Below are 12822 nucleotides of genomic sequence, written 5' to 3'. Positions count from 1 at the left end.
TAACAAGGAAAAGAAGATCATAACCTAGGTTATTGCTGCTTCAGTTATATATATCCACAAATTCAACTGTCAAATGCTCATACAATCTCGAAGGTTAAGTAAGCATATTAAACTAGCTTTTTTAGCACTACTACTTCTTACAGAGATATAGTCAACAACAATAATAGAATTTCAAGTAATTTTCTTCTCAAATAAAGACCCATCTAATTATATGGAAAGAAATGTAAATATATATACCTTAAATTAAAAGATGACATATAGCTTTATGGATCATGGCCAAGTCTAAGCTCCAAGTCCACTTCGCTATCTTTCTGAGTTCCTCTCCTCCTAACTTGATGAGTATTATTATTATCCACATGAATTTGACCGATTTGGAGACTCAAATCGACACCCCGAAGCTCTTGGTTCGAATTCATAGGTCGAGACCTTGGGAAATGAAACTCATAATCAACGCCATGAACAGGTTTAGGAGGTTGGTTTCTCTGGATAAGTGTTCGTGGACGAAGATGCATCTCAAAGTTCTTCTGAGACTCCAAAATGGAGTAATGCTTTGTGGGTTTGTACTCTGGATATTCTGAAACAAAAGTAAGGGCGCCCATGGATTCTTCATTTGGAAGTGAAGTAGTAGAGTTTGTGGCCACTTGCTTATCCTTAGCTCTGTCTTTCCTATGAATATTCATATGACCCCCTAAAGCCTGAGCGTTTGTGAAGCCTCTCCTGCAGAATGTGCACCCATAAGCTTCAGTCTCATCTTCTTTTTCTTCACTTGAAGTCTCAGAGCTCATCACTAGCTTCTTTGAATTCATCTCAGAAACAAAGAAATGAATTTGTGAATATCTCTTATATGTTGATAATATTTGCTTGAATAAGATAAAAAGAGATGTGTAAGATGGAAGGGTTTTATATTAAGTAGAGGACATGTAAGAGAGGTGTCAAATAGGGACAACAATCAAACATTGGCCAAGTCTATGTGGCAGTAGCGGTTTTCTGTCAACACAGTGTGCCATTTTGGCGTTTTCTAATGGTATTTTCCATTTGGCCGGCTCTACCATGGGTCTAAAATTTTGGTATTTATATATATATATATTTTAAGAAAAATGTTATATTTACAAATTTTTTGTTTACCGGATCAGACATAATGTAATTTATAAAAAAAATATTTGTCAATGTAACTCCACTCATATTTTAATTACTTTCACCTCTCTAATTCCATTTCATTTGGTTACATTTTCTCTGCTTAATTATGCTGCTTTCATGACGTGGTTGTTTTTCTTTTGACCTCTCTTGTTAATTCTTTGCCGCGTTAATGTGACTGATTCTGATACAGTCTTATAATTGCAATTCAGCACTGATTCTATTCTTGTGTCATAATAGCTGTCAATTAACTTGCTATTTGTTATTATATAATGGCAAATGGAATGCACAAGAGAGGGTACATGCTGTGATTTGCTTTTTCCTAGTTTAAAAGAAGAAGAGGATTTTACTGTTTTGCTTGATCCCATACACGTTATTTTCGGCGTGATTCTGCCTAACAAGAGATATTCCTCAAATATAAATATTGACCTCTTACATGTGAACATAAATTTGATTCCAAAATATAGCAAATGAAGAGGCTCCAAGGAAATTATGCACAATTAATGTGAACATGTAAGCAGAAAACGCGTCCAATTATCTCCAAATTAATGTCATTATCATATTCCTAATAGAAGATAATTTTGTGATAAACTGCATTTAGATTCTTCCTACACTTAATTGGCTTTGCTTCAAAAGGAAGAGACATGTGAATAGCATCATCCATCTATAGTGTAGTTGAGAGTACCCTAATTTGATCCCAAGACAATTTATTTACATGCAATGATACATACTCAAATTATTACATGACTCGATAATTTTAACTAAACACATGTCTATACCCTATAACAAATTAATGATCAAATGGAAGGAAATGGAGCCAGTTTAAAAGGAATAATATTGAGGGTAACTTATTATTAATTTATTTTAAGAGAAATTCCAATAAGACCAAATTCCTTAGCTGGTCCATGATAAACTTACAGGCGGCAAAAATGAATTGATAATTAATTTTGGTGGTATCTTATAATATTTTTGCCTTTATAAATTTTACGTTCTATATCGCTAATTAATTAATTATTCCAAATTTTAGTGACGTTATCCTACGTATGATTAAGACTGAATGCAAATAATAATCATAATTGGCTGGCCTCCCATGTTGTTCGTCAGAATTTGGAAACTCACTATTTTGATCACTGATCTCCCATTGAGTGCTTAGAGCTGATCAACAGAGATCTGCTGGGAGTGGTCCTCCCTAGGATGTCTAGGATTTAGTCTTTGTTTGTTGTTTGTTTTCCAATAAAATCCCAAAAAAAAAAAAAAAAAAAAAAAAAAAATCATAATTGGGCCAATGTATGAAAAATGGGTTGTGTCATGGATAACAACAGTGAGTGTTGGACTATAGCTTGCATTGCCTATTATATTTCTCTTTAATAAGTCTTTGCCGTATGTAGTTGATGTTGTCCTGGACCTAATTTCCTGCATTTCTCAAGAAATGGTCATCACTTACAGAGAGATTATGGCTTGTCCAATCATGTTAACTATATATTGCGCTGTTTCAGATTAACCATGAACATGGGATTAAGGAATATGAACATTTATAATAGGGTCATGGATGTTATTACTGGGTGTAAGAATAAATTGTCTCCCTCACTTCAAGTGCACAATTCAAAATATTTTTTAATGATCAAGTATGATCGTCTCGGGAGTAAATAATTTTATGTATTATTTAACATGACCATATCATCTAAGAGAATCCTAATCGTATAAAGATGCATCAATGGTGACAAGAGAAGGGAAAGAAAATCGCATTCCACTCTACCTGTAAAACGTCAATAAACTCTAAAGCTACATCTAGTTAACCCATCCCTTATTGCCAAACTGAATTTATTTTTTTATCTCATTGCCATCCAACTTAGCATTTAAGTAAATTATAAAAAACGACTTGTACATGGAAATCATTTGATTTTCACACATCAAGAGCCACATGATTCAACACCGTCTTTGAAATCATTTACAGTGTTTGGAACTAGCGGTGAAAATGGGATAGGTTGGGCTGGGCCAAACTTTGTTTCGAAAAGTCTAAGCCTACGTCAAAAAATTTCAATTTGGCCTGGCCCAAGCCTAGTACGAGTCATGTTAGTCTGGCTTGGCCTGTTTATGAAAAAATAAATGGTCTGACCTAGCCCGTTAACCTGTTAATTTTAAACTTCCAAACAGAATCATGAATCAACTTTACAAAATACTCAAATTCTGTTACTAAACCAAAAATCATAATTTCAACGTCTAAACAGAATCATGAATCACAACAAAACTCATATAATATGCATTTAAGTCACTTTCAAAAGCAAAATGCTCAAACTAAATAACATATATTTGATCAGATCCAACAAACAAATTCATACTATGTAAATTAAAATAACTACATGAATCCAACAAACACATCATGATGCTTGTAGTAAATATAACCTCTCGCAAAAACCTTTTAATATATTCATATACACAATCTAACATGATGAGATATTGGTTCCTCCTACATAAGAAATAAAGTCATATTTCTATTAAAATATAATCGAATATAATTAAGTTATAAATAATTGTAATTGATTAAATTTATATCTGTTATTTTTTCTTCCAGGCATACTTATTCTATTTTATTTTATTTAAAATAAATAGTACAATATAGGCCGACATGTAGGTTTATAGGTCAGGCCTTGTGAAAGTGGGCCTACGACCTTTTTATTAAACAAGCTTTTTCAATGCCCAAGTCCGGTCTATTTTACAAAATATACTAGGTCAGGTCTGGCCTGACGTAGGCCGAGCCGTAGGCCCCTGTAGGCAGGGCCGACCCAGTTTCACCCCTATTTGGAACCATTAAAATATAAAATAAAATAAATTAATTGATTCGATTCAATTTAGAATTGAATTTCTTTGTCTAAAATTCATTTTAAAAAATTAATTAAAATTGATATGTAAACTAAATTCTATATTTGAAATACCCTTGCAGATGAATATAATGAAAAGCATTTAACTGTAGCAATTTACTATCTTACCTTAAAAATATGTAAAATGGATAAACTAATTAACAAGAATAAGATTGCCAATTCAAATAGAAAAAATTAAAATTAAATTTTGATTTCCTTAAATCCAATTCAATTTGAATTTTCATAATATACACAACTTAAATTTAAAAGGTCTCAAAACCAAATTAATTCATATTTTATAACTTTTAAAATAAAAAAATCATTTTATAAATCAAATAAATTCTTAAAATTTATTGTTCCGACCACACTTACGGATGGAGAAGTGGGAAGTAGGGGTGCTAAACGAGTCAGGGGCCTTTGGCTCGGCTCGTGAAGGCCTGAGTTTACATGTCTAAAATTGATTGTTGGACCCAGACTTGGACTTGTATAAAAGCTCGTTTAATAAAAAGGCCTCAGGCTCCAATTCAAAAGGCCTTAGAGCCTCTCAGGCTTGCCTAATATATTATTATTATTATTATTATTATTTATACTACTTGTGAATTGTGATAGCCCCCTCTCTCTTCTCAATTCATTTCATCCCATTTTATTAATTAAACAGACTTTTTAAATAATTTTGTTTTATATTATGCTATTTGGATATACATTAAATTTATGAATATTTATGAAATTACTAGTGCTGTTGATTGTATATTTTGTTTGGATAAATTTTTTGTTGTATTATTTTTTTTAAACAGGCTAAACAAAGCTTTTATTTTTTGTAAATGAGTTAGGCCACAGGCTGATATTATATTCGTAACAGGTAACAGGCTAAGGCCAGTCTGACACATTTGAACACAGACTCGGCCCGTTAAGACTAAAGTTTGGCTCGGCTCGTTAACACCCCTAGTGGGAAGGGAAAGAGGGTCAAGAGAGATTCTTTATTTGGAGTAAACATATTCTCTTATTATATGACAACTTTTAAAAATAAGATGAATAAAACGAGATATAATTCTTAGGGAAAAAATGCATCAATATCATGAAATTAAAGCATAGAAATAGAAATAGACATAAATTAATGGCAGAAAAAGAAAAATCTGAGTCTGGTAATATTATTCGGTTCTTAAGATTATTTATGTTCTGTATGATGTTCAAGCTTCATGGACAACTTTCTATAATAGTATGAATTATTTTTATTCTCCTGCAGGTGACACTTTCACATTCAACCATCCCATTAAACTCAATCTATTTAACCAATCGCACTCCAATCAAACGATGCCAATGCAAAACAACAATAATCAGTAGGGAAATAAATAAAAAATCTGGAAATTATGATTGCTTTCATATCTATAAAAAAAATATAAAATCACAATTTGAATGATACCATTCACAGTCAAAAGGTAAATATTTTTAACTTCTTATTCATAATCATAAACAATTCAAAATATATTCCAATAATAATCATAATGTTTCAATTTTTTATTTTTTTATATATACATTTAATTCTCAAGATTTAGAAATAAAAATTACCCCACCCCCTTACTTGATCTTCTCCAATATTCTCCTTCCAAATATACTATTAAGTTCTATCCTTATAAGCACATCCTACGGGGTAAAGAGGTATTTTGGGAAAACAAAACCACCTTGGTCACTTAAAAATAAAAATTCTACTGGCAAATGATCAGCATTTCTATATTAAAAGGTATAGCTATGATATGTTGATACCCGGCGTTGTATAAATTTACAGAACTCAAAAAAGTCATAAATATAATCGTCATACTTATGATAATACATAAAATCTGAAGCAGAACCTGTCAACGCGCCATCAAAGCAATTTATATCTCTCCTTGATTGCCGCCCCAATTTTACTATTTTGTTACATCACCAGATTTTTAAAATCTCATCCCTTTGGTTAAGTGATTTTGTAGTTTCAAATTTCAACAATGTTATTCATATTCTTTATTTTTTACATTCCACATCTCTTTTTTGTTTTTTTTTTTAAAAAAAAATCCTTTACTTTTTCTACAAAGAAAAATGTAAAATATAGATATAAAAAGAGGTATAGAAGTAATATTATTGTTTTTAGATTTTAGCTTTAGGCTTGCACTTTATGTCTCACTCTATTTTTCTCATCTCAAGAAAGAATGGAAAAACTGAGATGGAGAAATATGTATACCATGTTTGGTAGGCAAATTCTTGAAAATTTTCTGGGCTACATTTCATTATGGGAAATGGTCTTCTTTGATAAATATGGTACGGAATGTGAAATAAGAGTTCCAAATATAAAACGGAATTGTTGGCAGTCCGAGGAAGAGAAAATCGAAGCGGGAACAGGTGGACAAAAATGACCCTATGTTTTGTACCTTATGTAGATATAGTTTAGGCAAAAAGTAAAAAGGTACCACAAATAGGAAAGACTATGAATTGAAAAAGTAAAGGTGAGGTTATTTTGATAAAATAACCTCACTTTCCCACTAATATTTCATAACCAACCAAACACAAACTCATTAAAATTAACTTCATTTTCCAGGGAAAATATGGGTCTACCAAATAGCTTTTTAGTTACATTCCAGTAAAATATATTCCCTGCTATATTCTAGTAATAATTATTTTCTAGATAAAAAAATTTCTCCTCTACCAAACGACCCCTTAATCACTTTTTTCGCACACCTTTCACCATTGATTAGTGTTTATCGTGCAAAGCATCAGATAATTTTAAAAATAAGATAGTATACATAAAATAAAATAAAACAAAATAACATTTCTTCTTTTCATGGTTATGTTTTGAATTTCATATTGAAATTATTTTTAAAAAAATGTTTTTTACAAATAAAAAAGTTTTTCAAATTTAATTACAATTTAAAAATAAAAATATAGATGAGTCATTAATGTTTATTTTCACCTAATTTATCCTGTTTCTAACATGTTAATCAGAATTGAATTGATAATATCTTGTTTGTTTGCATCAAATCCTCCTGTACTTTTATCTTTCAAGAATGGCATGTCCCTCAGTATCAAAGCCGTTAATTCCTCCAAGATATCACGCATGCATAACTTGTCAAGGTAATAATTTTTTTAATCAAAGTTAACGAATTCATTATGCCAATGACATTAGTAGTTGATGCAATACGTTTAAAATTGTAAATAATAAAATTTGATCACCATTTACAATTAGAAAAGGAACCTATATATACCACACCTTTGTTTTAGGGCTTTAGTCCCCTGTTTTGGGTTATGTTGACATGTTTCTTTTGGTAGTTTCGTTTTTAATAAGCAAATTTAAAAATAATAAATAAGTAAAATGAAAATAGTTGAATAAATATGTTTAGGTAAGCACTCAAAAATATAAATTCTAAGTTTTCGTTGGGATTATTGGTTAGAATAATTTCAACTTTGTTTGAATACTGTTTCTAAAAACAGGTTTTTGAATTTTAGAAAAAAAAATAAAAAAAATTCGTTTGATAAGACCTGTTTTGTGATTTTTTTTTTAATTTGTAATTATATTTTCCTGATAAAATCTTTTTTCTTCTCTACCAAAACGCTTCTGAAAGCTGTTCTAACTATTCTATCTTCTAGCACAATGATAGTATTCACCAAAGAATTCCCCTTCTCAATAGTAGCCTCTGCTACCGTTCCTTCCACTACAACCAACTCAGGCCATGAGCTATTACCTGCACACAATTAAAGCCTCGTTATAAAACTCAAAGACATCATTGCAGTATGATTACTACTCATAACTCATGGTATGGTGAACATACTCTCTACCTTTGCAAACAGACATTTTTCGGCTATTTGCCAATATGACTATGTATAAATATTATTTCATACAATCTAAAAACGATATAATTTTGTGGATTGAAAAAAATAATATAAGGTATTTTAATAAAATTTATGATACAAGGTAAAAGTGAAAATTTTAAAATACTTACAATTTTTTTTTTAAAAATCACAAAACGCCCAAAATTGCATGAGGTAAAATTTTAGGGTTACAAAGAAACACTTTTCCCATAACTTAAGTTTGACAATCGAAGTGAAAATTACAAAGACACTTAGGAGATGTTTGGTATGAAGCTTTTGTTTAGAATAATGGGGAAGTGAGGTGGAGAATATTTTTTTGTTTATATTTGGTATAAAGTATCCTCATTTATTCCCTACAAAAATATTCTCCCATCAATCCACATTTGCACTAATCACTGGAAAAAAATAATGCCCCCCAAACCTATGGTATTTTTTTGCCATGTACTCTGATTCTAATTTTAACATATTCAGACTATAATACCCTCTGATATTTCTACTATTAGTCAACAACCATAAAAATTCTACCGTCGGAAATGGAGGCAAAAGAAGAGAAAGTGGCAAAGGTGTAGTAGTGAAAAACAAAATAAACAAGTAAGTAGCCATGAAGAGACGGGACAAAATTCAAAAATTATATATGGGTAATTTGGTAATTTCAGTTGAGATTTCCTTTAATATTCTATCATCAACTAAACACATTTTCAATAAATTAAGCTTATTTGTTCAATAAAATTTTGACATATCAAACACTTTTTTTTTGTTACTTTCTCAGGAATTTTTTTTTTCCATCATATTCTTATAAATCTTTTTTTCTCAGTTAAAAAGAAATATTTACACCAAACGCCCCCATTCAAAGCCCAAATGACTATTTCTTTCCATATCTATTTATTATCATTAAATAATCATAAGTTTTAAGTTACCTGTCACTTTTACATTTTTTTTTCTCTAAAACTTTACGAGAGCCCATTTGAAAAGAAATGATTCTTTTTAAAAAGAAAAAAATTGAACAGATCTTGCAATTTTAAAAATTGGTAAAATCGGAAAACGAACTGAATTAAAAAAAAAAAAAAATTAAATTTACAAGATATCTCAAAAAGGGCAACAAAAAAAAAAAAAAAAACTTAACCCATTCCTAAATTGTAGATGCATCTACCTACATTTTTAATAGATTTGCATTGTACAATGTCTTGTATTAACCAGGATAAATTGAAATACCTATCTTATTTTAGGAGTAAAAAGTTAAAACCATAGTTCTAGTCTAAGAAGCTGCTATGCCTTGAACCAACCCACAGAATTGCTACTCGAGTGGTGGTCATGCAATGGTTTCCGCCTACAGCTCTGTGTAGGCAGTCAACACTCCACATAGAACCTGAGAAGTACATAAAACCGTGTACACAAGAGAAGACAAAAGATTTACACTGTTCTATATGGATTATGAGGCATGGATAACAAGAGGCACATGTTAATCTTAGTTAACTAATTTTTGTAAAGATGTCAAATCCAAGGTGAAAATCAACTCTTGATTGGTGCAGATAATATGTCATGTGTGTCTACTTCTCTTTGCACGAGAAGGCTTATTAGCTCTAACATCCTTTGAAGAACTAGTAACATACTTTAGAGGATCTTCGTCACTTTTGTCATCGTCACTTTCTTCGTCAAAACTCTCAGTTTTTTCTGTGTCTTCCTCTTGAGGAGATTTCTCTGCATTCCCTTGTTTTGACAGCTGATCTCGAAGCTCTCTCAGTTTTGCTTTCTTAGAATTCAAGACCCCCAGAAACTAAAGCAAAACAAACAAATGCAAGGTCAGATTTAAAGATTGGAACTTTGGAAAAAAGGAAAGCAGAAAGAAATATGCAAAGATTTGTAATAGTACATGTAATGAAAAGCATCCAAAGGAGACAAGAAAAGGTAATATTAACACAATTATCCTTTCCACCAGTAAAATTAGCCTCAATATATAAGCAGATGTTGATGAAAGGGATGTCTTCCTATATTGTTCAATCTTATGTTTATTTATATTTTATGCATGTTCCCATTCATGGCAAGCTAAATTAAACCCACTTTCAGTTTCAGCTCGCAATTTAGGCATTGACACAGAAAAAGAGAAATGTGGATTAGGCAGTATTACTGTTCAGAAAGATAATCAACAACATAGAAGCACATTAATTGCAAGTGTATCATGTTGCTCAAATTATTGCTATAGTAGATAATAAATTCATAAATTAAATATTTTTTGTTGGCTATTTAATGTATTTCAGTCTAGAGATACTTGAGGCAATAAAAAGGTACTGAAATACTTGAGGCACGGTATACGAGTTTCCAAGAGAAAAATATTTATATCTATGTCATTTATAACCAATGCTTGGTGGTCAACATACAAATATTTTGTGGTTAGATTATTACATCTGACCCTTTCCAGACCCTGCAATAATATTTATAGAAGCCTTGTGCACTCACTGACCCAGGTCAGCCAGCATATTTATTGTTAGATTAACCTAGTTTCTAACCGTGAAGGCAATAACATGGATGTAAACGTAGTTGCCCACAATAGAGGAGCTGCATGTGTATTTTTACAACAATTGCATCCTGTTCAATGGAAAACTAAGGAAAGAAAAGGTCAGTGCAGAGAGAAGGGGAGAGAGAGCAAGAGAAGCAGTAATCTCAAATAAGTTTTCAGACCTTGCATCCAGGTACCATTTTACTCAGACATTTTCCCTCATATATCATGATTGTATAATAGAAACACTAAGTTTTATTCCTGTCAAAACTAATATAGTATAAGACTCTAAAAAGTACAAACTTATTCAAGCTATGTAATTTTGAAAGCATAAGATGTGCTTAAATTAGCTAAAAGCTCAGAGGTTAATGGAAATAAACTTAGCGCAGAATATAGGGAACACTCTCTTACCAACCCACTTATCTTGCTTTTCAAGGATTCATAACTGTTAAAAGAGGTAAAGAAGAAGTACACAAGTCAAGAGAAAGATTTAAACAATTACTTTTACAAGAAAATAGAAAAGGCTCTCATGCACAAAGCCTTATAAAAAAGTTAATCACAGCTAGTTCATCACTACAAAAACAGAGAACCAACAAAATAACACAGTTTAATTCATGACTCTGATGGACTATAAATCACCAAAATTTTGAACAAGTCAAGCAGAACATGTATTGCTATAAACTTGTAAATTGGGAATTCAACATACAGTTGAGAATGGGTTAGATATTCGGAAGATATTAAAAGTTCACTTAATTAATATTTTCAGTAGTCTACCAACACCAACCTGCCTTCTTAAGTGACACAATACTATGCCATGCTATGCTAGGAAACCAAGCAAAAATTAAAAAGTTACCTTTACATATATTTCAGATTCAAATTCCACCCTCTCATTGGCGATTCTCTCACTCTGGGCTAAGCACTTCTCAGCTTCCACTTTCATCTTCTCATACAATTTAGTTTTTCTGACAACTTCTTCCTGTACATGCATATAATGATATAAACAAACACGCCTAACTAAAATGTTCAAAACTAAAGAAAGGGGAGGAGTGTTGCATGTAGCAACATTATTCCAATACTATTCAATGGTGAATTGCATACACACCCAACAGGATTTGAATAAGTGAGAAAGACTCTTGCCCTAATCTTGATGTTAAGAAAAAAGGTGCTATTAGAATCCCACCATTGATTCAAGCAGAAAAAAGGTACCAAAATTTTGCTTAAGCATGACATCTCCAACACAATGGCCATTATAGAACAGACAAGCGAATGCCATACAGTGAGCTTGAAATTGCTTGTATAAAAAAACACGTTCAAAGACAGTCTAAAAGTTAAGCAGAATCTTACACTTAGCGTTGTGTTTGCATCCATTAGAAAGTCCAATATGTCTGCAGTAGTTTTCTTACAATTACTAGACGGCATGCATTTCCATCTCCATTGCAGTGTCATTCCTTCCTTATCAAACGTCCACGACAGCTGCAACATTCACATCAATCACATAAACAATAGTTAAAAAAAAAAAAAAAAGGCTACAATTTTCACGGGATCACCACAACTGCATGCAAATAACAGTTAGTTACCCTCTTATGGCCATCACCAGCATCATCAAAAGCATACACAGAACCAGGTTGCTGAAACCCCAAGTAACGCTCAGCCAACATCACGTACTCCGAAGCTGGCTGGTCCCACTGAGCAGCACGCTGCTTCACCTCCTCCTCCGATGCTAACAATTTCAATTACCCCAAAATTAAAAATCAAAACTTGATGATTGTTTTTCCATGATACTCGAAAAGGGTAACGGAATACGAAAAAGGAGTCAAAAGGGTAGGGTACCGTGGCAGTGCCAGGCATTGATACCATCGGTGATGGCGAGGTCGAAGTGGCTGTGAAACCAAGTGCCCTTCACGAATATGGGTTCTCCTTCTCCACTGTTAATGTCGCTATTATTTGGAAAGTGGAGCTTCAAGCACGTATGTTTCTTTGTCTCCTCCATCAATATGGAGAAGGAGCTACAAGATTTTGGCTATGGCGTTTTCCCCCTCTCCGGTTCAAAACCCTGCCAATTCGGCCGTCACAAAATTCAATCCAAAATTTACATATAATAAAAGATGGGCAATGCTTTATAGAAGAAAAGTTTCTTGCACGCTTAAATTTATGGCGGTACCCACGTTCATGGTGGGATCCAAAAAAAACAAAAAAATTATTACACGCAAAATAAGCTCTCACTAACCTTAAGAAGAGAGCTCTCCAGCAACATAAGAATTCTTTCTCCCTAAAAAAGATTTAGGTTTAATGCTTCTTCTTCTTTTTTTCTTGACTAAAATAGAATTAGAAACTCCTACTTAAAATTTAACTGAAGAAATGAGAAAGTGAAGTCCACTGTTGATTTAAAAGAAAGAAAAGAAAAAATTATGAGAAAGTAATTTTGTTTAACAAAGTATAAGAAATGCATTTTAAGAATATGACAACTCTAGCGTTGGCAAAACGGGTCAACCCGGCCCAACT

The 12822-nt window shown here is 32.0% G+C and overlaps 2 protein-coding genes across 3 annotated transcripts; both read right to left on the bottom strand.

Annotated features, from left to right (window-relative positions):
* Positions 1-263: 263 nt before the first annotated feature.
* Positions 264-806, bottom strand: LOC133313821 (zinc finger protein 1-like). The gene has a single exon (XM_061515221.1). It carries the CDS (start codon positions 804-806, stop codon positions 264-266), a length of 543 nt encoding a protein of 180 aa, XP_061371205.1.
* An 8288-nt stretch (positions 807-9094) lies between these two features.
* Positions 9095-12617, bottom strand: LOC133313837 (DNA repair protein XRCC4). 2 transcript variants are annotated; one of them, XM_061515248.1, is made up of 6 exons: positions 12548-12617; positions 12151-12373; positions 11898-12040; positions 11665-11793; positions 11174-11296; positions 9095-9600 (listed from the first exon to the last, which is right to left on the bottom strand). In XM_061515248.1, exons 2-6 carry the CDS (start codon positions 12308-12310, stop codon positions 9364-9366), a joined length of 792 nt encoding a protein of 263 aa, XP_061371232.1. In that variant the 5' UTR covers positions 12311-12373; positions 12548-12617; the 3' UTR covers positions 9095-9363. The 2 variants fall into 2 exon arrangements, with proteins under 2 accessions (XP_061371232.1, XP_061371231.1); XM_061515247.1 differs by lacking the exon at positions 12548-12617 and having other exon boundaries at positions 12151-12393.
* Between the last annotated feature and the right edge of the window lie 205 nt (positions 12618-12822).

The sequence above is a fragment of the Gastrolobium bilobum genome, unplaced genomic scaffold (assembly GCF_033153095.1).
Source record: "Gastrolobium bilobum isolate Gb01-03AN ecotype WA unplaced genomic scaffold, APGP_CSIRO_Gbil_v1 utg11969, whole genome shotgun sequence".
Taxonomy (NCBI): Eukaryota; Viridiplantae; Streptophyta; class Magnoliopsida; order Fabales; family Fabaceae; genus Gastrolobium; species Gastrolobium bilobum.
The sequence above is the reverse complement of the archived record's forward strand: the minus strand, read 5'-3'. Positions and strand labels throughout refer to the sequence as shown.